Source organism: Tubulanus polymorphus, chromosome 3 (assembly GCF_964204645.1).
Source record: "Tubulanus polymorphus chromosome 3, tnTubPoly1.2, whole genome shotgun sequence".
NCBI lineage: Eukaryota > Metazoa > Nemertea > Palaeonemertea > Tubulaniformes > Tubulanidae > Tubulanus > Tubulanus polymorphus.
The window spans coordinates 8830709-8856084 of NC_134027.1; the positions used below are offsets into that span (position 1 = coordinate 8830709).

Here is a 25376-nt window from a genome sequence, read left to right on the forward strand (position 1 = left end):
ATATTCCATCCACTTGTATGCACCTAACATGCATATCTAAAGGGATGGATTTGTCGGTTGTACTATTTGCCCATTTCTAACGGTAGTAACAGAAAAAGGAAGAAGAACGCTGACATTTTAAGATAAAAAAAAGCTTTATTGACGGTCGACGTTTCCAATTAATTACGCAACATCAAGAACAGAAGCCCACACTTAATAGATATTGATAACACATTGTACTCCAAGCCCATGATAGAAAAAAAGAAAGTTGGGGCGGCGGGATTGATTCTTCTGGGCATCTGAGGTGAAATACACGAAAACATACTGCGTACTTTGATCATCGAGAGGTTTACATGTATTGATACTCGAATAGAATAAGATAGGTGCATTTAATAAACTTTTATTTTCATTCGGCAGATAGACACATTCAATATCTTCCTGCAACAAACTTGCTTATATTGAAATTGGCGAAAGGAAAATTACCATTCCAGAAACGATAGAGTGATGAGATTCCCGATCGCCACAAATCAACAAATTTGCGACCAGTTTGCGACACTTTCAATGTTAAATTCAGACTTTGCATTTGAATGACTTGACAAACCTATAACGCAAACTTCATTAAGCTTTTCAGATACTGAATACAATGTTTAGTTCTACTAAGCTCATCTTGCGATCAAGTGACTTGATCTTATAATTAACTTTTACTTACATGTAGTTTCCCTCTTACGTTGGCTAAAATAATTGCACATGTATGTCCACTTTTTACAGTCATCAGGAGCGGAGGAGTCCGGTTCGGAGAGGGGTGCACTGCACCCCAAAATAGGGCATCATATCATATGATTAAAAGGGAAAATCGGAAAACGAAGTTTGAAAATACAGATAACAAGCTTATTAGTTTAAACTTGTTGCTATCAGTTCATCAGTTTTCATTTTCCTGTAAAATTTCAGGGCAACTCGACCGAGGGGGTGCGCACCCCTGCACCCTCCATTGGATCCGCCCCTGGCATATATATATTTCAACTTACAGTTACATGAAAATATCTTTCCAGCCCGTCGATAGGGTATGGTTTCATTGGAGAATTATTTCGTCTATTCAACTACAGTTTACCGACAACTATATTATTAATTACATCGTTCTAGGTATATTTACACATCTATACAAATAATTTAAATTTACATCATTGACTTAACGTATTACATTTATTTATATTTTGTAAATGTATCCTCGCCACGCGCCCCGAAACCTTCTCAGTTCGAGATAGATAAAACAATATCGTTTGTTAGAGTCTCCGCGTTATGGGGGCCAATAGCAGAACAATGATGTAAAAATACTTTCGAAAATTCCAAATTTCCAGGAATTGTAGTAACGTCTGTACCACAACACCTCGACACAGTTCACAGAGTCGTTTATAGACGGCGCCTCTGCGCAACACAACGCGCGGCTAACGTTTATGTTATTTACACGTATGCACGTCCTGTATGTACGAACACGTTTTACACTTGACGACGCAACACCAGTGAAACTTGCATTCGCAACGCTCTTCGATCTTCTGCTTGAACGTATCGTAACCGCGGCCGCAACACATTAAATTGCAACCGTCTAGCCCTTGCGAAGTCCGATTGCAACGCCGACCCCGAGTCCCGAGCGAACCGGTGTCCGGGTTGTGCTCGCAATAGTCCGGCGACTGGTCCAAGTAGACCAGGTCTTCTTTTGATATTTTCTTGAAATTGCTGTTAGTACGAGCGAGTTTCGTACCCCTCCGATTGAATTTCACTTCGGTCGCACCGTCGTATTTCTCCTTCAGCCGGTGGCCTACCTCGCGAAACGAGGGCAAACTTTGCCAACAAGTTTTTAGACTACAACTGCCCGACACTCCGTGGCATTTACAGGCGATTTTTGCGTAATTGTAGACAGCCTGAAAAATAGAATTGACGAAATTTAAGTTTTTAGTTCAGGCAAACTTAAATGTACCAGATGTCTTGAAATCAATTGACAACTGTGGTGATGTATTTAAATGCAAATTCACATATTTGGATATTTGCCGAGAAAACTGCGTCTTTTATCAATTAAACCCGACACATAGGGTGAAATCGCCCGAACATATTACTTTGAAAATCACATCTTAATAGTCGAACGACTTTGAAACTATTTCTCGCAGTCGATTAGACTTTTGGGTCATCGGTGACAAAGCGCAGATCATCTGTCATGTTTTGTATTTATTGCGCGGCTTTGGAGAAAAATGAACACAAAATATTGTCAGTTAGCCTTTTAAAGAGCCATTGTCGGAAATGTTTTTGATTGTGTTCACACCGATTAAGCAGTTATGTTTTCGGTAATGTTCTCGTGAAAGGTGTTTTGGTCACGTAAAAATCGCGTTCACAACGCGGACGAGTAACAAAACGACGAACATGGGGCATGTTTGTTAACCCTCTACATCCTAGTCCTAGATTAAATGTTATTCTCCTGAGCCCGGTTCCACAGTTTCGAGTTTGAGTTAACTCCCAGATAAAATAAGTTCATTTTCAAATGTCAAATCAGATTCAAATCTTCACTCCACAACTTTTCCCACAACTCTTTACAACCCCTTTAAGTTAACTTAAAGCAAAAATCAGTTCATTTTCAATGATTTAACTCAAGAGTTAAATTTAACTCAGAGCTGTGGAACTGAGTCCAGCTGTGAAAATATTTTTATTATTATCGATTTATTTCAATTTGAGATAACGAGTTCACGCGCGAATTTTGTTTGCGTCGTCAAATATTTCAGGTTTTTATCTAGCGATGCCCGTAAGCTAGGCGCACTCGACGAACTAAACATCTTCTTTGAAAAACGAAAACCGAAATCGATGTTCGTTCACGTAAATGCCCTTTTAGCTGGTGAACGAGAGTGCCAATATTGAGCGCGATCGGCATTTTCGCTGCCAGAACACAAACAAAACAATGACATTCGATTCGATCGTCATTTTTTTCGTGTTTCGACGCATCGATAAAGCACGCAATGACACAATTTCGCATGCCCGGAGCCAGGACGCGATGAACCCTTTCCCTCGATCTCCCGATACGTCGAAACATCGTGTATATTGATACAAAACGTTATGTATTAATAGAAAGTTGAATAACATCGATAAAAATACACTTAACCGTGCACTCAAATTACTAATAGAGACGCGAGGAGAGAGTCCTCCATTATATTTGTCATGGAACCTATATTTATTCGAAATATCAAGTATTATTGTTATTTGAAATATCCCCTCCAAATGCGTGTGGCATGCGAAATATACATCATACTTTGTACCACGAAGTAGAATTATCATCCAATTCATACATATATATATATCCTAATTAGTAATTGTTACATTTTCGCTTTGTGTGCATTTTTCCAAGTGGGCATTCATGGAATAATGATAGGACTGTACCATTACATCCTCTGCTAGGTTTCATATTTAATCAGTTTCTGGCAGAGCGATGGTATTGACATTCATTGACAAAAAGACTTGTTAAAGATCCTTGGTAAATATCAATATTCGTGTGATTAATATTTGGTTTTTTCTTAAAGCCATTACAACGTAGCGATTGACAATTTGATGTAATCTGGCGGTTGTACAGAATACGAAAACAAAATACGTGTAGAATGAACGAATACATTTACTATGTTTTATCAACCGTTCGTTGATGATGTACTCGAATAAAGAAAGTAACGAGATGGTGTGGGTCTAAGAATTCCTTTTAGGTGCGCAAAATATTACATCGACAACGAATTTGCTTAGCAAAACGACATGGCCATAATCACAAATGGCATAAACTTATGAAACGTCCGTTTGACCGATGTGGAATAATTTGTTCACTTGGATTATCGTTTAAAGTCAAATTACGAGTAAATCGTCCGGTACAATAAAAACACGCGCTTCCCACGGTGAAAACCAACCGACTGTTATTAATATGGGTTCGCGTAGTTGCTCATTAAATATAGGCTACATATATACGTATGTATAGCTCCGTATTTATTATTGCTCATTTGTCTGAAGACAATTGGTCCCCGCGACTGCTGCGAGCCATTTTCTATATGGTCGAGATTATCCCATAGTGCTTGTGCATATTACAATGCGATGTATCAGCATGGGACCCATCCCGAGTCTTCGTCCGAGATAGTGTCGTCCGAACGAATCGAAAGAATTAACCTTACGTATTCAAAAAGGATTCTCTGGAAAATCTAAAGCTTCCCCACGACCATTTATGATATTACGACTATAGTCTTTGAGGATCTTCTCACATCTAGTTCGTTTCTTTAAATGTATGATCAAATTCATTCCATTGACCATCTGAAGTTATCTACAATTCCATAGAGACTTCATTGATATTTGTCACCTATTCATTTTTTTCAGTGAAGAGAAAACAATTATTGACTCGTGGACAGCAGAAGATGAGCTGGCAAAGCCATTAATCCCGTGACTCTACCGGTAACTGTGACTGGATCACTTTCACCTGGTAGTAAGATTGATGGCTCTTCCCACGAGACAGTGACTCGCTTTTTCGCAATTTCGGTGACTGAAAATCCCATCATAGGCCAAACAAATGCAATAATTCGCTTATCAATATTAGAAGAATCACCACCTAGCCTGGATAAATAGGTTTTGGGTAAATATGGAACTTCACGCAAACGTTATCAAACACGATTTTCTCTAACGAAGGAATTGAATCATATTCCAACTTGCAGCCTTCGAGAATCCGCAAGCCCTTCCCAGAATATGGACTCGAATCACCTCCCGACACATAGCCTTCGAGACTGATTGGGAAGAATGACTTTTTGAACTTTGTTAAATAAATATATGAATATTCTAACGAACAGCGAGCAATCATCCCGATGCGCCAACTTAGGTTGATTCAATCAAGTTCTCGCCTCGCCTCGTGAAACTCAGAAACGTCTTGATTGGTAAACCAAACATTTTAAGCTCATGGCCTCGGGCAGGTAAATGGCTTTTGTTCATTACGGTAACGATGGTTTATCGCCGAAGAGACGGCCTCCCATGACAACAGATGCTAGCTGTGAGATAAACCGAGGGAAAATCTGACGGTGACTCGACACGAAATTAAGGTAGACGAAACATGACACTTATGGTGTGCTTGAATTTTCAAGGGTTCGTTATCTGGGGTAAAGTGTGTAAGAGTCACGAAACCCAGAATATTTTACATTCAGTCGGGAGAAGCCAGTTATTGAATGAATCCTCCATAGTTAAACACAGGAATGTGGAGCCTTTTCAAAAAATACTGTATTCTTTATCCGTAGATTTTAGATTTTCCAAAAGTGCATTTTATTTTCATTATCATAATCAGATACTTTAGTGTTTGATATATGTTTTAACATAAGAACATAAACTTAAATAAAATTGTCAGTGTATAATTTTCACTGTTATCAGAGTAATCTCCGCAATTTTTGGTGAACTTTTGAATTTCCATTCTCCGGTGTGTCAGAAAAATCCCTGACCTTAAAAAATGAGTGAAATTTGATGTTTGTTGAGCGAAGGGCGTCACTTTTTTCATAATCCCGCTACCGTGGCTCAAAGCCTTCAATTTCAACCGTGTCCCCAGTATTTTTATCATCACTTATAGTTGGATAATTCTAAGATTTCTCAACGAACTGATCCTGATTTACCGAAGCTAATGTCTACGTGGAAACAACTTTGCATCGAAGTACAGTTATAGGGAAATAATAGGGAAATAATTTATGTTAGAAAGCCGTCTGCTGCGGTTTCAGTCGCGGAGTCACGTCGCGCAGCAATCATTAATTATACTAATGAATGAAGATCGGGTTTAAAACGCACTAACTGTCGAGTGCGCGTATCAGATAGTGAAGAACCACCGAAGAGCTTGGATGGTTTACACTTGAACTACTAATATGAGAGGGAGAATCGGGTGCAAGTATATTTTACCGTTTCAATTGATTTGTCGTTTTTGACCGTGATATTTAAGTATATTTAAGTATCTAAATAGATGTCACCTATCGTGCAGTAATTTATACGCGATGTCACGTGATCGGAGTGTGCGCCCTAGATACCCACTTAACCCCTTCCCCGAAACTGGACTCGGTGCCCTTTAAAACACGACTTGCACCAGTTTTTTTGTCTAAGATTATAAAAAATGCATTTCAACATTTTTTAACCCAGTAAGCGGCAAGCTCTTCATATTCATGCATGTACGTATGTAGTTATTTTGAATTCGTATATTTTGTCGAAGTAAAGAAATTAAAAGGATTATCGAATGAAAAAAACTATTTTCTTAATTACGTCGAACTTACCCTTCGCCCGGCTTCGTTATTGTGATAGTTCATGAGCACCCTGGCTAACCCTCTGGAATGACGTGGATGGTTCTTTTCGCGTTCGCGTATATCCACAAATCCTTGAGCGAATCTAAATCCGTATTGTATATTGTCCCCACACCCACCCCATATCCAGTCCCGATGTAAGTGCTGCGGTCTCATCGCCCGGCTACATCCACACCGTGACAGTTCACCGTCACGACACGACCTTGACACTGAGTGTACGACGCCCGCCGCTGATATCGCGTTCGTGAACGCGGCCTCCCGACTTGCTGAAAATGGAAATGAAATAAGTTTAAGTTTTCTTAAGATATTTGTATCGTATTCACATTTTCGTATCGGAATCTAAATTGGCGTTGATATAAAAAAACACACGAATGAAAGAAAGATTACCTCACTGAATAATACTGATGTGATATCAAGATTTGGAAATACAAAAGGGCTTAAAAACAATGAAATCACTCGTTATGATCCGGTTGTCGTGTGGTTCAACCACCACAATCTTTGGCGCATCTCCGGCCATTACACCTCTGATTAAAGGTACACTTTATAATGAAGACAGAAACCCCTGCAGGGCTAACTTCTCAATCTTCTGATCAAATCATGGACTCTAAAATTCATCGTTTTAGGGTCCTTGATCAAATCAACTAGCAAACCAATCCGCGAAACAGTCGATGAATTCGATATACCGCGTATTCATCAATAATAGAGCTCTTGATTGATTACTTGTGAAATATCTTAGTACGTACATCACACTGTTGTATTTGCCAAGGTGAAAAGATCGACACCATACTGAATTGAGGGAGTTTTCAAAAGCTTTGATTATCAACGAGTATAGATTTTTCTGCTCGCGGGGTTGCTTATTTAGGGCGGCGTTAGGGCGGGTAACCCGCGATCTTCGCAGAGATCAGGTCGCGCCTTAACAATGTCGATATCGTGCTTTTGCAACAAAACAGCCCATCGGTACTAGTTGCGACAAATAACTTTTTGAACTTCAACAAATAATCGCGCAACTGAGCATTCGAAAGACGTCAAACAGTCGAGAGAATGCTATTCCAATCAGATTCTATAATGCCGTATTCAATTGCTCTCAACAGGACTGCTCGGCCTGCTGGTTGATTGACGTAAATTCCTGCATATTTTTCATTAGTAGCTCTTAATATGGAGTTTCATTCCGTTAGACAATACCGACGGTGTACAAATACGTACCTATATACATGTATTTAATCTTGGAGATATATTTTCTGTTGTGCGTAGGAAATTTGGTGTTGACACCACGTTAAAACGCTTACCGGTTCAGACTGAATGGAAGATTGTTTGAATGAACCGGAAGTGAATTTTCCCGATTTAAAAAAATTTCTGTTAACTCGACCGCCGATCACACAACTATATCTGTACTTCGATTTCCCATTTCAAAATCAAACCCCCTATTTCACTCCCGGCAGGTGTGGTGGGTCTGTGAGGGACACTCTATCAAAAAATCAGACGAAATTTACCAACCAAATGAATAACAGGGACAATCCCTATTTCAAGATCAAAACGAAAAGTTTGTTTAAGTAAAACTTAAAAACACTTGGTGGAAATTGAGTGTCATTGTATTTTAACACAGTATAGGACCTGGGTCTGTATGCCTCACAGTATGGGGAGAGCAAAATGTCTAAAATTGTTAGATAATTTTTGGTTGGTATGTGGGTGGGTGCGTAGATGATTCTCCTTCTTCGCTTAACTTAGCCTTTAGGCTAGTTTTCATTGTTCGTAAACAATGTTATACACAGTTTACTAGAAGGATAACATAAAAACTATCGGGTTTCAGTCTTAAATAAACTTCGCCCATTTTTTGTTGAGAAGCGCGGTCTTTCATTTTGACGTTATGTTGTTTCAAAAGATATTTTGCCAATTAACTCGCTCTCACCTCGCTTTATACAAGTTGTCAGAATGTGGAAATTTGAACTGATAGTAACAATAGTTGTGTCTATTTCGTTTTCATCAATCACATTATATGCTAAACAAACAAAAAACGAAAAGAGATATTTCCCTTCCCATCTCCTACTTCGTTACGCCGAATATTTTAGTCGGAGCTCTGTTTTATAAGCGTTATCGGGAAGGAATAGTTTTTACGTCGATTTTATCGACGGGGTCCACACTGATAAAAATACCACACACACAAACCGCATAGCGCTGTAGCAAAGAGATTTCACCACTTACCCTTCAAATTAGCCCCGAGCTCTCATCAAATCTATATACTACAGGGATCATTTGGGACCAACAAAATTCATCCGGGAAATCTAGATTGGACTGTAAATGGTGTCCGAATTAGACCAAAATTCGGGTTAAGCTGAACCAGATTAAGCGGGTAATGAAATGTTCGACAGGCTTATTTCTAGGACTAAAAGTATATATCGTCACCTTTATACATCGTTACACGGGCCATGTTTTGAGGAAGGGTTTCGGTTAATAGGGAAGAATCCTCTGGAATTCGGGTGATTGCAGCAGCCGAGAACGACTGAATGCATGGGCGCCGAAATTTTTTCACGAGACGGTATAATGTTTACGAACCGACTCACGAATAGCGTAGGTAAACGTAAAAAGCTAGGATGGTACGCTAAACCTCTGGGGCGCAATACACTTCTTAGACAGGTGCGAGACTGTGACGAATCAGTTAATTATCGGAATATATGAAGCGTATCAGCGCATGAAACTCATCTTCTGAGAAGAAATTACTCCACGCTCTCTGAGGATGAGTTACTGCAACTGGAACGGGATGTAAGCTTTTTATACACAAGAATTGTAGGGTATTCTTTTTAGGGTATAATATTTTCTGGCGACATTTTTTCAATATACTTAAAAGATTCTTTATCGATGAAACCGAGCCAGGGATCCCTTATTTTACGAGAATTATGAGACTTATTTTTGACTCCGTTGCAATAATGTTTATATACATAGATACCTTATAGTATGCGTTATAAAGGGGTTCTATGTGAGTCGATGTGCACTACGTCATCAATATTTGCATTTCGAAATAATAATTACAACTGTGAATTTTGGCGTTTATTTCATAACTGTTTTTTATTCTTGATAAATTTTGATCATCATTTGTGAGATTGGATGTGCGCATCAATATATTGGGGCTAGACTGGTTGCCGGGCAATTCAATTCAATCATCGATATATTCAATCCAAAATAACTTAACCGATCCTTAATATTAGATAATTTATACATGTATTATTCATTGTCGACAATATTATGCGATATATGTGTCTATTCTTCAAGGCGTAGCACATGCATTGAATAGCTGCTTAAAAGTGCTAGATTTTATTCATTTCGGTATCCCAGACGATTGCATATATGTCGCGTAAGGGAATGGCTGGAAATTGCTCATTACGCAGAAGGAATGGCAGCGAAATCGCAGATAAATCAAAACTAAAGTTGGTTTCGCTGAATACTGACGAGGCATTTTACCTTTTTTTCGTGTGAATTTCGCCACCTCAGCCTCTCTCTATAACCCGCGTCATAATTTAACGCTGCGGCTATAATTCGGCTAAAGAGTGACATTTACCCATAAATCATCGTCCACAACGGGGAAAATAACAAATTACGACCGAATAACTTTATTTATAAGATAAGCGTCGACGGTTGATTGTGGCCGCGAGTCAGTCGTAATGTGGTATAGCGCGTCGATCGTGTCAACCGCATTAACATAATGACAAAAAGGCAAAACATTCAGGCGCCTGGTAAACAATTACAATCACTCATTACATGTTAGTTATTATGTTCTATGTATTATATATGGTTGCTCATTTCGACAATATTATATACATATGCCGTTAGAATATTCTAAAATGTGTTATTTTATCGAGATTGCTAGCGCGTGTGGCGCTGCTTAATAAATCAAGGTCGATTCCCATTCGGGAATTATCTAAGATTCATGTTTAACACCTAGCATTTTTGCACGACGTAAAAACCGTTACAATAATGTTTATATAGATTAATATAAATGCATTATTTAAGGGCTTCTGTGTTAGCCGATGTGCACTAAGTCATCAATATTGGCGTTTCAAAATAACAATTATAATTGTGAATTTTGGCGTTTATTTTGTAATTCAATACATATGATAACTCTTACTTTAATTTTTATCAATTTCGTTAATTACTTTTGAGAGGATGTGCACGTCATCAATACATCAGAGCTAGACGGCTGTTTGTCGGTCAATTCAATTCAATTCAATCATCGATATACTCAAATCCAAAATAAATTAATTATTGACCCTTAACATATATTATTTCTTTTTCACCAATACTACGCAATTTATGAGGTTTTTTTTCAAGGCGTCAATAAACTTTCGAAACAGTTTTCTTGTTAACACTCAAGGCGCTGCTGTAATCACCTTGAAGATGAGATGGCTATTGATGATCTAGAAGTTTTACAAACTCCTATCGGTGCATACTGTTTTACTTACGTATTGTGACAATCTGTCCAAATGCTCCTCCGTCGATCGATGTACAATTCCATCGTCTGGTGCGAAACTGCCATTGACATTCTTGAATACCAAGGTGGGCTCCACGACTAATACTGGGCATATGATCCTGATATAACATACACAGTTTCCGTTGACCGGGAGATAGTCCTTGTAACTGGTGACAAATCGGCTGCGCGCCTACGATATAAATGCTTGGGTTTCTCCAAATTCCCTTTAACCCGATATTCCTACAAGAAATAGATATTGCGAAAAACATTGTTAACGTTTATGTATTAAAGTAGACATGCAATGTAGTGGACTTGACACCTACAGAACTCAAAAACGTAATCATTATTTTCAAAATAGCTACACTTACGAAACTTGCGAGGTAAAATCTTATGTATATCATATATAGTCAGTTAAGATTTCAAAGAACAGGTTAGATCATAATATGTGTGATTAGTAACGAACATGGTCCTGCTGACATCATTTTTATGTCAAGGATCGTTTTTCACCGAAAATGTCGAAATCATTCAAATTTTTCAGATGGAGGTATTGGCACTGAGAATAGTTCCGGTTCCGGTTTGATTTCCACTTAGATTTCACACGGAGTTGTCAAAAAAACCTTTTTCACGGACAAATGGTTGCGTATTACGAATCCATAGTTGGGTTCCTAACATTTACATAACATATATTTCGACTTTTGGACAAAATGGCATTTGGCTAAATACTCATTTTCAAATAGAGAAACAAAAATGGTGAAGGATCATTCCTACGGATTTTATCGTTGAATTTGTTCTTAAGTTCGTATTGCCGGACCTGGTCCTGGTATTAAGTTTTTTGCATACATCGAAGGGCACGTACTTGATTCTAGATTTGGTTCCACTGAGTTTCTGAATCAAAAGATTCATCTTAAGGCTATAGTATCTTTACCTATAGACATGCTTAGGAGGAGCTGAGGCAGTGTAGAATGAAAAATGTTCGAATCCCATAGTGTTCGTGTGTGCGTGTGTGTGTTAGAACCAGTGAATCCCCGGGGCGGGTGTTTTTATCTGCCGGTATGGATGACTGCGCCGAGGTATACATCTTCACCTGTTGATGGTAAAACACCTCACAGGGGATCGGGGAAAACATATCAATCTCGATCGTTTGCACAAACTTTGCTTTCCTTTGCATATGATATTTCCGAGCGCGCAAGAGAGAAACGAGGGAAAATAACGAGTTATCGAAACGAGATAGATATCTTCAGATACCTAGTAAAGAGATAATACGCTGACAAATAACAGATATTCACGAGACTTCGGACACAGGAATATCGAATTTTTAAGTTTTGGTGTTAATGGCAGATTCGTTTGAATTTGAGATGGATCTCAAGTCGAAGTTTTGTCGGTTATTTTACTTTGATTTCACTTAGTAACAGTTGCGAATGAAATAACTTAAATACCGGGGTGTTTTAGACATTTTGAATGCCTTATCGAGCCCCATTTCACCAATGGCGTCCAATGCGCAACCACTTCCGGCTTCAACAGACAACGGATCTAAAAGTTTGATTTCCTCCGTATAACGCGATAACACCGGCAAACCGGACCACCGTATTTATATGTTAGTTTCACGAGCAGGAAAAGTAACAGCAAAATTACCTCTTAACCGATTTTAATCTGACGAATAATCGGCCGAGTCGCGTATACACGTATACACAATAGTTAACTCAAAACTGCTCTAGTGCACTTTTAAATTTTTTTCATACATTCAAAAGCGAAAAACGGACTGGCTGAACTCAATTTGTACATTGACAATAGCCGTATAGTGTGTCATTTGAGGCTCTTATAACGTAGCTATTTTCGACTACTTAAACGTGTATCATATCCCCAAAGTATGTGTGCAGTCATCTTGAATATGTTGACTATGCTATCACTTCGACATTTATTATTCCTGGCTCCCAACCCGATGTTTCGATACGCCTAGATCGTGTTTTCTAACTGAAACTTGAACCGTGTATTCTCTCTCTCCGTGCGTATCCGCAGGCTGCGGCGGCTGCCCAGCTTCCAGATGTCGCCTACGAAATAATCGTCATCATTGGGCCAAATCAGATGTTACACTGTATGGTTTTTTCCAAATATCAAATAAGTATTCTTTGAACATTGATAAAGAGATTGACCAGACAGTCAGAAAGTTTAAAAAAACTCAGCAATAGGCTGATGAAAAGTTATGCAGGTTTTCCTGACTTTATTTAACCTATAGATTAGTATACTCGGATGTGTACGACCTGGTTTATTTTGCTTAAATGACGTTCAAATCAAAAATTTGAATCAGAATGCGAAGTCATGTTTCTGGCAAAAATTGCTATTAACATATATATACACGGGAACTTAACTTAATCAAATATGATGCATGCATTGCAATGATTACATATGCATTACAATAAGAATTCTGACAGAGAACGGAAAACAATAAGATCGGGTTCATTAAGATGGTTAATGAACCATCGGCTTCGGAAGCCGCGTCTATGGTCCGCATTATTCAGATTGTCTCGATCTATATGGCCGACAATGTTACTACGTGCTATTGTTCTTCGTGAATATTGTTCGGTACATCTTCTATGATACGCGATAAACATTTTATATTCTATCTAAATATTGCATTAAAGAAATAATACGGATAGATGCATCAAATTCGTCTTGGCTATTTCATTGCAAACCATCTGCCATCTGATACTAAAATAACGAATCCCGCGCGGTCATTTTCAACCGCTAGAATTCAAATTCTAGTTGGATGTTGCGTATATATCTGCGTGGGGTACAGGGTATTATTATGGGGGCTCTCCGGAGTTTACACATGCGTGTCTATATAAGGTTACTCTTTTTTGTCCGAAAACCATTATCTATCATCGCAAGCAATGTGGCTTTTAGGACAACTTTCGTGAAAATCGTTCGGGAATGTTTTACGTCGCCTATTGCCGCGCACAGCGGGTTACAAGACAGGGTGTACAAAAGCGCAAAAGAGTTTGTTGAAAATAACAAAACTGTTCTTTCTATATGCCGTATATAAAACTGAATGCAGTTGCGGCCTGGATATATGTTAGCCGTATTTCAATTACGATTCGGAAAGAATACGGGGACAATCAATTGAGGAAGTGGTCACAGCCGAGAAGACTTATGGCGGAGACAGATTCTCTGTCTATGTAGACAGATAGAAATACGGTTAAAAGTCCATTCGAAACTATTCGTTTTCGACATTTACGATGAAACCTGATGAGGGACCTGTTTTATACAAACTATTCCTTAGTTTCTACAGGCCCCTCCAGGTCTAATTTACTGTATTTTGTATTATGCTTTGTACACTATGCTGTAAATTATATTTGAAAAATAAAGTGTTCAAATCAATCAAATCAATCAAACTATTGATTAAGATGACCAACATTCTTAATCATTACCTAGTTCAGCTAAACGAGACAACAGCGATATTATGGACACAACGTATGAAACTTATACTGTTATGAAAAAAGCAGAAGGATCGTCATTGTCAAAAACTTTCGAGTCTATGTCTGAACAGGCCTTGTCATTTTGCCATAAACCCGGTGAAAGAGCAATCATTTCAAATTAGTTACGCGTAATGAATCCTGCAAACGGCCTACTGAATCTAGCAGGCTCGATCGGAGAATGGTTTTTTCAACTCACTGGTTTTTATAGGCTCGTTTGCGTTATGCACTGTTATAGACTAATCATCATCCACACTCAATAAAAATCTGACAATGCAATCGAAAATCACCTTTCGTCGTCGTACAGCGATGATAATCGTTTTAAACGTATTAAAGAGCAATAATTACTGATCCAAAACACTGCTATTCATCGAATCAATCTTTTATATACAACGCAAAAAAATAAGTTTAGGTTTAGCTTTTCTATGCTTATTATCTTCGAAGAAGAGCCCCGTAAAAATAAAAGATTTTCGGAAAAAAATCTTTCAGATAGTATAACCGCATGGAGGTCAATCATGCACGGAAGTATACAAGCATTCGTGAATACCTTGAGTATCAGCTTCAAATGTTCCTAATAAGCATTTTATTCAAACTTTATGTAATTACCACAAATTGATAATCATCATTGGATCAAGATACGAATAGATAATTTCATCGTCCATTCGCTGTTCAGAAATGTTTTGAAATGAATGTTCCAGGATAGATAAGTACAAAGTTGTATATTTCTGTACCATATTTTCTGAAAAACTTGCTCGAAGGAATTTAAGACTACTAATGGGATTTGCAGTTTCAAGAATTGACAATGTCTTATTTTTGATATAATCACTATTACTGCAATTCGTATCTCATCAACATAATTGCCACTGAAACTTTGATTTACTAGATATTATCATGCTTGCTTCTTCTATTGGCGGTCCAACATATCAGCAAAATATCTCATAACTGCTCGTAGAGGTCCAACTGAGATAGGAATTTCGTACCGATACGTTAACACGAATCTGACGTAAACACGCCCGATTTCTTTCTCGTTATCAGGGAAGGAACAAACTGTGGAATCAAAAACCTTCTTGGATCAAACTTGGATTGATTTTTAGAATCAGCCTAAAGATTCCAACTTTCTCAATATAAATATGGCGTCTTTTTGGAAAGGCCGAGTGGATATTTGGGACCGACTTTCAGTCGTAATGGCTTCACCTTGCAACGTTGCGTTTGCTTCCGATTCAATTCGCAATGTTCACTGACCTATAGGAAATTGTAAACACTTTTTTGTCGTCGGGATGTTAACACCGGGGACCACGAAGCCATATCTTCGTTATAATAGGCTCTAATCCCATATCGGTGTAGAAGTGAGTCAACAGTCTCACAAAAGACCATGATTGACAATGAAATTCATTCACACCAAGACATTTTCTATAACAGAATTTTTAACGGATGTCTTTCAATTTGTGACACAAACTACAAAAACTTAAACCACACATTAATTGTGCGTATACATCAGTTGCCATTCTGGAATAAGGGTATATGAAATGAACTGCCACGTACGTCCTGGGATGTCTTCTTATTTCATACAATTTCTACGGATTCACCTGACGATGATCTTTAGGGTGAGATCGAAACGTCGAGTTCTTTTAATTATTTGATTAGATAAATTCTCAATTTTTCAAATACTTTTATCTTGTACATAGTGGTTTTTATCTTATCACCCATTCACCACGTTTGAGCGTGGTTATTCTGCAATCTAATTTCCACGGCTTCCTACACTACTAAAATAACATAACATTCCAAAAAGGAGGGGACCATTGCTGGAAATAAAAATAAACAGATAATCTAAAATAATACTTACCACCACATGTCCACTGTCGTCAGGGTTAATTCCCACCTGAGCGAAAAAGCGACCAGGAATAATAAATGCTGCGCTGACCATCGCTTCTTCATTTTGGCTTATATCCGATTCATCTTAGCGCGACAATAAACTGAATAAAAACAACAGCGAAAAGAAACTGAAAAAACTGTTCGTTTTTCTTTTTACGATAAAGAAATTCGTCGGCGCCGGGCACATCGGTAAGTCAACATTGTTGCGACATTTGGTGCGGTTAATACTGATCTGCGTCGAGCTCGTGCTCGCATATGGCTCCAGTCACCGTCATACGACGGCTTTTATATGACGAAGCCGGGTGGAGGCGATGATGACTCGTAGCCTAAGTAGTCAGTTACTTTTTAATGAAGTTTTGATATACCGCAATCGCAATCGCAATATAGCTATATAGTTCGTCCTGAACACTGACAACTCCTCGAACTGTTCTGCCCAGCAGCGGCGTCGTGGCTTGAAGTGGTGCTGATCTGCTAGCTTTTAGTTTCGACCCAAACCCGGTCTGTGATTGGTCGGTCCATTTTCCGAGCGATTTAATTCAACTATCTCAATCAACTTACTGTAATTTGTAAATCGCCCCGGTGTTTCAAGCGGGGGTCCTCCTTATTGTTCTCTATTCCTCGAGGCTGTCCCTTCCAGTAGTTGCGTTCATTAGTTACCCTTGCTTTCCGTTCAATGCGCGTCAGTGTTAACTGATCTCGGAATTGATCTCGCTTTTTGCGTTTTCACGTTATAAATTGATTCATAGCTAGAGGCGCCAAATATTCCTTGAAAAGGCATACACCCCGATACAACAAACGAAATACCTATTCAGATGCTCAATTCTATCCCCGAGTGCTAAATGCCCGAAAAAGATTATATCAACCCAATAAATACCTTAATTGTACGATACATTCTTTAGACAATCGTTCTAATTATCTTCTATCTCCAAGTCCAACTCAAAACCACAATTGTAAAAACGGATAAATATTTGCATTAAACCACTTTTGTTACAGTTTTCGTTCGACCGTCCAATAGAATGTGAAGACCGGTCACATTGATTGTGAACACAAACAATATCGGAATAATTATGAAAAGAAGACATAATATGGCTTCTGAGTCCGTTACTTTGACAAAAACATATTTGGCGATAGGATATAACATTATGAAACAGGTGTCCATCCCGGTGTAAACTCGTTGGGTGTAGGGCTCGCATCTATTTTTGTCCAATCCGGTTTGAACTCGCGGGGTGTAGGGCTTGTATCTTTTTTATCAACCCCGGTGCAAACTCGTGGGGTGTTTGGCTCTTATTTCTCTGAAAGTATTCACAAAATAATCTTCAATATCAGATTATCTTGAAGATGCAAGGTCGTCGATGTTATTACCTAGGACAGGGAATATTTGAAAGAGCTATGCCAACGGTGCTTTGAATGCGTGGGTAGAAAGATCAAGGGTTTTTTGTGTACGTACGTAATAAGTGGATGACACCGGAATGAACAAGGCATAGGAGATTAATCAAATAATCCGCAAGGAGACATACCCCGCCATGATGGCAGAGTTCGAGACGGGTAAATTGTTATCTGATTATTGTCACCAACCTCCTCCTGAGTAAGATCATTAACAAATCTGTCAAACACGTTAATCTAAGTCGATGGAGAAAATATTGTTCAGTCTGAGTGAATGTAGAAATAGTGGTTAATCCGTGATTGAATTAATCCATGACTGCGTGATAAATACGTTAATACGTACCGAGACAGTTAATTAGATATAACAAATTAATGATTGCCGACTTAATCACAATAATCTGTATAATCAGGCGTTTTGAGAGACCTGATAATTATTGATCGATTGTGTTTCGATGAATTCTAAACGGAGTCTTAACACACGGATTATCACATTAAAAGTCAACTCGGCTCGGAAAAACTCAGAAATCCAAATTTTTTGCGCTTTGTCGTCTTAAGTTTTGGTGCTTCAAACACTTCGCCATCTATCGGATACAGGGGAAGAGAAGTGAAATCGACTGTTAGACACACTGGACTGAGACTAAAATATGATTATTAGTGACTTTTATTAGACTTATTAAGTTCTAGTAGCAACTAGAGCCATTCAATAAAATCGAGGATTCGTGAAATTATCATGAATCCTTTTAAGGCATTATTTGATAATGAATTTTCAGCACGAAAAATGAAACATGAACTTTTTAACTGAATGAAAACCATCGAAAGCTTTGAATTTTTTAGATTTCGACGGAGACAAACGAGCTTTCACACATTGAAGCATAATATTCTCTCCAACTGGTTAGAGACGTAGATAAAAATAAAGATCCCACGGAAAAAAAATTTCCCTCGAGCCGGATTTGAACCAGCGACCTAAGGATATCAGCTAATGCACTCTACAGTCCTCCGCTCTACCAACTGAGCTATCGAGGGAACATACCGATCGCGTCATTGCTTTGGTATATAAAGGTAAACACACGTGAATGCATTCGCAACTCTTCGCACACTGCCGTGTGTTTAATAATCCATGTGTTGATGATAATAGGGCTTTTATTTTTTGAATCTTGTCAATGACTGATTATCCCTTAACCAGTTTGTATTTGAGTTTTGACTTGAAGAGAAAATTGCTACGGTCGACCGACGGTCACGTGATTTGTACGTTTACAAGATGGAGGTCGGCGAGACGGAGTGCAGCAGAAACGAGAAACGTGTCAGCATTTCTTGCTTATTCCCGGAGATTTTAGTGATGATTTTCACTTATTTGGACGTCAAAGACAAGGGTCGGGTGTCGCAGGTTTGTCGAAAGTGGCGCGACGCGGCCTATCACCGTATAGTGTGGCGCGGAGTCGAGTCGAAATTGCATCTTCGTCGGTCGTCGTCTTGCAACACGAACAGACTGTCTTTGTTCCCGAGCCTGGTGAAACGCGGCATCAGACGTGTCCAGATTCTCAGTCACGTCAATCTACGCCGCAGCCTGAAAGAGGTAATCAACGGCATACCCGATATCGAGAGTCTGAATTTGAGCGGCTGTTTCAATGTCACGGACACCGGACTGGCGCACGCATTTACTAAAGAAATTCCCACGTTAACAGTGCTTAATCTGAGTCTATGTAAACAAGTGACTGACAGTAGCCTGAGCCGTATGTCGCAGTCGCTACCAAACTTAGAAGTACTCGAGCTCGGCGGTTGCAGTTTTATCACGAACGCCGGACTGTCGTACATCGCGTGGGGCTTAAAACGACTGAAAGTTCTAAACTTACGCAGTTGCCGACACATCGGCGACCAAGGTATAAACTCGATAACGCTGTTAGTGCGGCTAGAATTCCTCGATCTACAAGATTGTCAAAAGCTCACCGATCTATCGTTGAGCCATGTTAGCAACGGACTAGTGCACTTGAAAGGAATCAATCTTAGTTTTTGCGGAAGCGTCACCGATACGGGGCTAAGGTTCTTGTCGAAAATGTCCAGTTTACAAGACATTAACCTCCGCAGTTGCGACAACATCAGCGACATCGGAATCGGATACTTGGCCGAGGGCGGCTCGAAAATCGAGACGTTAGACGCGAGTTTTTGCGAGCGCGTCGGCGACCAGTCGCTCGTGCACATGTCGCAGGGATTGTTCCATTTGAAAAACGTCAGCCTCAGCGCGTGTAACATCAGCGACGAAGGACTGGAGCGTTTAGTCACCGGACTACACGAACTCGTCACGTTAAACATCGGCCAGTGTATACGCGTCAGCGATAAAGGGTTGAAACTGATCGCCGAAAATCTGCGCGGTTTGTGCTGCATCGACTTGTACGGCTGCACGAAAATAACGACCGTCGGCCTCGAACATATAATGCAGTTGCCTAAATTGAAAACTCTTAATCTCGGACTATGGCAGAAGAGACGGTAGCCGTTTGACCGGAAATCGAGGTCAAATCCGTATAAAAATCATAATAGTTCTTTATGTCTGATTTTCTATAATAACTGCCGAATTCGTTCTTTTTGAATTTCGAGTTTCAATGATTCCTTTTCAAATTTGCGAGCACAATAAGAGAACATTCGCGATATCGAAATGTTCCTTGTGTGTTCGTACGGTGGGCGTATTTCGTCCTACCTGTTTTTGTGCGGTTGTAAAAGTTTCCACGAAATGAAAAAGCTGCCCACGGAACTCTACTCATTCAAATTAAGTTATAGTGTTATCGCTTGAGTCGATTTGCGATTGCTGATTCAGATGGAGAGATTCAAATAGTTGTCAAAGTTGAAATGGATCATTTATGATTTTCACAATAATTTTTTTTTGTTCAAAGATTATTGATTAATTTGAAGAGGTCAGTCTTTTTTACGGACACTTGTTCTTTTTGGTTGAAGTACATGTAATATGTCTTCGTCAAACGTAGATCATTTTTTGTAATTGTCTTTTTTTGAATGTACGAATGAAATGGGGGTGGAAGTATCCGCTTTTTGAATACCTGTACCGAAAAAAAAAACCACATCAATTTTACTGAATTTCTCTTCGTATTTAAAGAAATGGTAGTGTCTTCTTTAAAGTGTTTCATTTAGCAGTTCAGTTGCGAGTATGTTGTTTAAAGGTTTACATTTTCAATGAATATAAGATTTGATACTTGTGTTCTTCCGAAGTTAAATCTTTCAGATGAATCGGTGAAATTTTTATGTACGATCAAAACTTTCTTTTCGACCACACTTCTTATACATAGCAGTCAGACATATTGAACCAAACTATAAAAAAATGGTGCTTGAATTAAAACGAAATACATGAGATGCAGACTCTTGATATGGATAATACTGGTTTTTCAGTATGTGAAAGTTGTATTTGTTGCCAAAAAAAGTTGAAAATGTAGAAAATGAATGATGAATATTTTTGTATCCGTAACGAGAGAACATGACAGTAAAAAAAAATTAAAAATTACGTGCTCAAATATATGTATATATATATATATGACTTTGTATAGTAAAATACATCTTGTTTGTTGCGTCAGTAGTTTTTTCATCAGCTCGGATGACTCGTGGTGAGCAAGAACGGATTTAGCGCAATTTCATCGAGCTTTCGATTTCCCCTAGTATTTCTACAGTGAACGACGCCTTCCTTAGGAATTCAAGAAAATCATCGACATTTAATTCTGACTTAGTTTACCTCGGACATTTACCTTGCAAATATGGAATATTAAAGTCATCGCCCGATGCTTCGCTCACACCAAATCGACTTATTTAACCGACGTATGCACGGATTTCCTGAGAAAGTTAAAAGCGATAAGCACCGTTTCCAAGCAAAAATTAGTCCGAAGGACCATTTAAGTCAAGTTATGGGACCGTATATATCGGTGCAGTTGAACGGATAACCCCGAGCGCCTCGCATAAAAATAAAATATGTGCATAAGTTTTTTGTACGTCATTCTGTGCTAGTTTTCAGAAGATGCAAAGCCACAGAGCTAGTGATGCGTACTATCGATTCTGAATAAAGCAAAACGAAACTTAAAGCTTCCCAAAAAACAACGCTGTAATTCTTCGTTAAGTCGTGAAATGATAAAATATACTTCTCACCTTGTATCTTAATGAAAACTGTTCGGGGTTGTTTATCCAGCGTCTCAAAGATCAATGAAAATCGGGTTAAGATGTCGGCCATGCCGTATAATGGCCGTATCATTACAGCAATTAACCCGGAATTGTGGCTGATGAGCAAGCGTACGAATTAACCTTAAGGTGAAATAATAATCATATGAGTGTTACTCGCTAGGATAAAACGCCCTGTAAATATTATTCTACAGCGAAACGATAATTATGCAACGGCGGCGAATGCGTTTCCATATCTATATTATATCTGGCAAGCTAGAGGGAGTTACATTGTTTCTAGTACAAACAGTGAATTTACAGCGGCGGGCTAAAGGGGATTTTGACCCCTCCATCCCCGCATCGTGTTCGAAAACTTTCTGATAATGATAAATCATATTAATGAGGAAACTAACCCCAAATCAAATTTTTATCGATTGCTGTTTCGACGTCTGCCAGAAATTACGTACTGTAGGTAATGCACAAGTGTTTATGAATACCGGTACATTTATTTATTGAAATATAAAAAGATTACATCCGGAAAAACACTGCGCTTGATCCCCTCTGCTCAAATTTCTGGATTCGCCCCTCATTTACTTATTGAGCAAATGAACATTTTTAGTTACTCTGCATCATCGAATTGCAGCTCTAATTCAACAGAATTCTATGGAGTTACGTATATATTCGCAACCCCATTTCCCTTATGATAATTAGTTCGCCCGATGTACGATTCAGAAAAGGGTACCACTTCATTTTATAAGGCTAACAAATGATACACTGTTTCTCCTAATCGACCGGGTCTTTTGTAAATCGCAATTAAATTTGTAATCACTTCATTTCTATAGCTGCCGGGTCTGCTATGGTTGTACGGGGTAGATGCGGCCGGCCGAGTCAAGTCTTTAGCTCGGCATAAAGGAGAAGCAAGGTATCAATCTTTTTGTAGCCCTAACATTCTGGAGCATCGAGTTCAAAACCGTTTGTAAAAAAACATGTCTACGCCAACGTTGGCTTTGATTTAATTTTCTTACCTTTCATCAGTGAAATAAATTCCACTTCATGCTTTAATTCCGAGATACTTTTCGTGAACGAGAGTTTTATTTTCGGGTTATGCACACTTTATATACTCTTTATGTTCCTGCCCGATACAAATTCAAATTTTTCTTCGTCAAGTAGCTCGAACGTATTGTGAAATTTTACATGCGCCAGTCAAACACTTCAACTTCAGTTTGGTAAATTGAGAGACCTACATTCGGTCAATCTACCTTGGCATTATATCCATGATGACACATGCGAAGATTCTTTTCAAAACTTTACATTAGAAATTAAACATTTATCTCCGTTTCGTTAGTTAGATCTGTTTTTCTTCAAAATGATAGAAAAAAACAACATTACATGTAGCGCAGATTAGAGAAATCTATGTTGTTTTCACGTTTCGCTTTCTACCTCCATCGGAAGACCAACTTGATTGATTTTGGATGTAATAACACCTTGTTGCTCCCCTCCGAGATACCCGGCGCGATCTAAAACCATGATTCAGCCGAACACGAAATAAACGCGAATGTTAGCTCGGTGCCTAACCTTCTCGGCAGAAAATTCGATTCAGAAAATCCAGACATTGGCAATTTCGGTTAGTTTCCAGCAACAATTAGGCTCAATTCGATCCCGAAACGTTGTATAACGAACGCGCGCGCAGCACCGTTTTCCAATTATCCTCTCTTCTTTACTAGCTATACTTCAATTTCACAAAAAGTCGTAGGTGTTTCGTAGGAAAATCGTCTGTCATGAGTTGTGAACCGGGTTTACCCGACTGATTCACCGTCTGTAGATTGGTTACGAACCTTTCGGATGCCCGAATTACTACTGCACGAATTGGCACACCATTTCCGAACACCGAATAACCTTTGGTACTCAATTTGATCTGGGTACAAAACACAGGTGGTTAACCACCGAAATATAACAAGAACTACGGGACACGACGTTTAGTGAACCATGCACGCGAGTTCATTATGTTTTTTGCGTCTCAAATTGCAATGGATCCTTTGTTTGTATCGTCGTTTTTTTCAGTCGAGTAGATTACCCGGCTCAACGATCACACTTTAGATTCAGCTTCACCTTCTCCGATCGATCTACGTAGATTATCGTCGAGAAAGTCCTCATTATTTCATTTTCATCGGGCGTTTTTCCAACACGAATAATTGCGCGCGCCTAAACCGGCCGTGGTCACACTTTTACACACAATTTCTCTGCATTTCCAGCTAAGCCACATACACAAAGTCGTTTCCCAATAGCGCGGATCCTCTGGATTTTTAGGATATGTTTCAATGATCGTGCTACCAGCAGGGGGCGCTAATACCACACACTTGCGCTGGGAGAAATCGAAGTTAAACAACCTCACAGCAACCATCATTATTTCATTATCATCGTCGAATTCATATGATATACAAATAAATCCTTTTGAGTATTTTTAAACGGTAAAATGCATATTCAAAAAACCCAAGATTATAAACAAATTACCCGACTTATTTTTTGACGCTGTAAAAACCTTTTTCTTATTGTTAACTACGTATTATGCGTCATTTAAGGGATAATCTGCGAGTCGTGTACTACGTCACTGGCGCTTCAAAATAAAAATTACAATTGCGGATATTGGCATTTATTTTGTAATTGATTAAATTTCATGACACTTAATTTCTATCAATGCATAATATAGTTATCAATGTATAAAACATTTTTGTAACGGCTTTTATGCGTACGGTGTCAAAAAGGTACTGGCGAGGGTGCTACGAAAAGCAGCAGTGAGCCAGCTTACGGGATCAGATACGGTTCAGACATCTTAGAAATATCCAATAAAGAGAAGAATACGACTTTAACAAAAAATTCACTCCCACCCGCTGTATTTTGTTATCCGTATAAGATAAAGAGATAAGATAAAACCGGCCGGATTTCGATATCTTATTCGTTGATAATTGATTTGACCTCATTTTTGCTCATTCTAACGGCCTGACCGGCCATGAGAAAGAATAAGCTATCTTACACAGGATAAGTCGATTCCAACCATTATTCGATTTAAAATGACTTCTTTCGTTGATACGTGATTCGACTCGTTTGGACGAGTGGGTTGGAGGATTTGAGTCAAGAGTTGCCAAAAGCCAAAAGGGCTGGCACATTTAGGGGTGGTGGTCTAGGGGGTCCGGACCTCTGCCTTCCCGTAGAAGTTGTCCTTTTTTTCAAGACAGACATCGTTTAAACCTTGAAAATTGACACCCATCCTCTCAAAAATTGCATATTTTCGCATGTATTTCTTCGGTTGAGACCCGCTATTGCGCCCTTCTGTTGAATCGGAGAAATGCCGTATCTCTTCGTCTGGAGGTACTATACGACTCTTGACTGTAAAAATTTGATTCTTTATATTCGGCGACTGTTTATTTCATTTGCATGCATGTAAACGGGTGGACAACATCATAGACAGACACGAACATCTGGACGCGATTGATTGGAACGAAGTAAATTCGCTGAAACGTGTGGATAATTGTTGTTTAGTTTAGGAATAATGAAACACTTTATACGCTTACGTCCAACAGTTCCGAGAGTTGTTCGCGCTGAATTAGTTAACGTTTAACGAACGTGTAATTGGTGGCTGCGCAGGCGTTTCTTTTTCGATTTCTCGGAAAACCCCGTCGTGATGCTCCCCGATCATAAATGAAATGAAACTCTTTGCCGAAGGTTTTTCTTAAGACGATGATTTGATCGATGATC

General features: G+C 38.9%; 2 protein-coding genes and 1 non-coding gene across 3 annotated transcripts; 1 reads left to right on the top strand and 2 right to left on the bottom strand.

Moving 5' to 3' along the window:
* Positions 1-171: 171 nt before the first annotated feature.
* LOC141902005 (protein Wnt-5b-like) lies at positions 172-16428 on the bottom strand. Its single transcript, XM_074789630.1, has 4 exons — positions 16069-16428; positions 10748-10995; positions 6270-6562; positions 172-1895 (listed from the first exon to the last, which is right to left on the bottom strand). Exons 1-4 carry the CDS (start codon positions 16158-16160, stop codon positions 1434-1436), a joined length of 1095 nt encoding a protein of 364 aa, XP_074645731.1. The 5' UTR covers positions 16161-16428; the 3' UTR covers positions 172-1433.
* Positions 16429-18415: 1987 nt separating this feature from the next.
* On the bottom strand, positions 18416-18503 carry Trnay-gua (transfer RNA tyrosine (anticodon GUA)). The gene is given in 2 exon segments: positions 18416-18451; positions 18467-18503. It is a non-coding gene; the product is annotated as a tRNA-Tyr (tRNA).
* A 244-nt stretch (positions 18504-18747) lies between these two features.
* On the top strand, positions 18748-21032 carry LOC141901457 (F-box/LRR-repeat protein 14-like). The gene has a single exon (XM_074788697.1). It carries the CDS (start codon positions 18817-18819, stop codon positions 19963-19965), a length of 1149 nt encoding a protein of 382 aa, XP_074644798.1. The 5' UTR covers positions 18748-18816; the 3' UTR covers positions 19966-21032.
* Positions 21033-25376: the final 4344 nt, after the last annotated feature.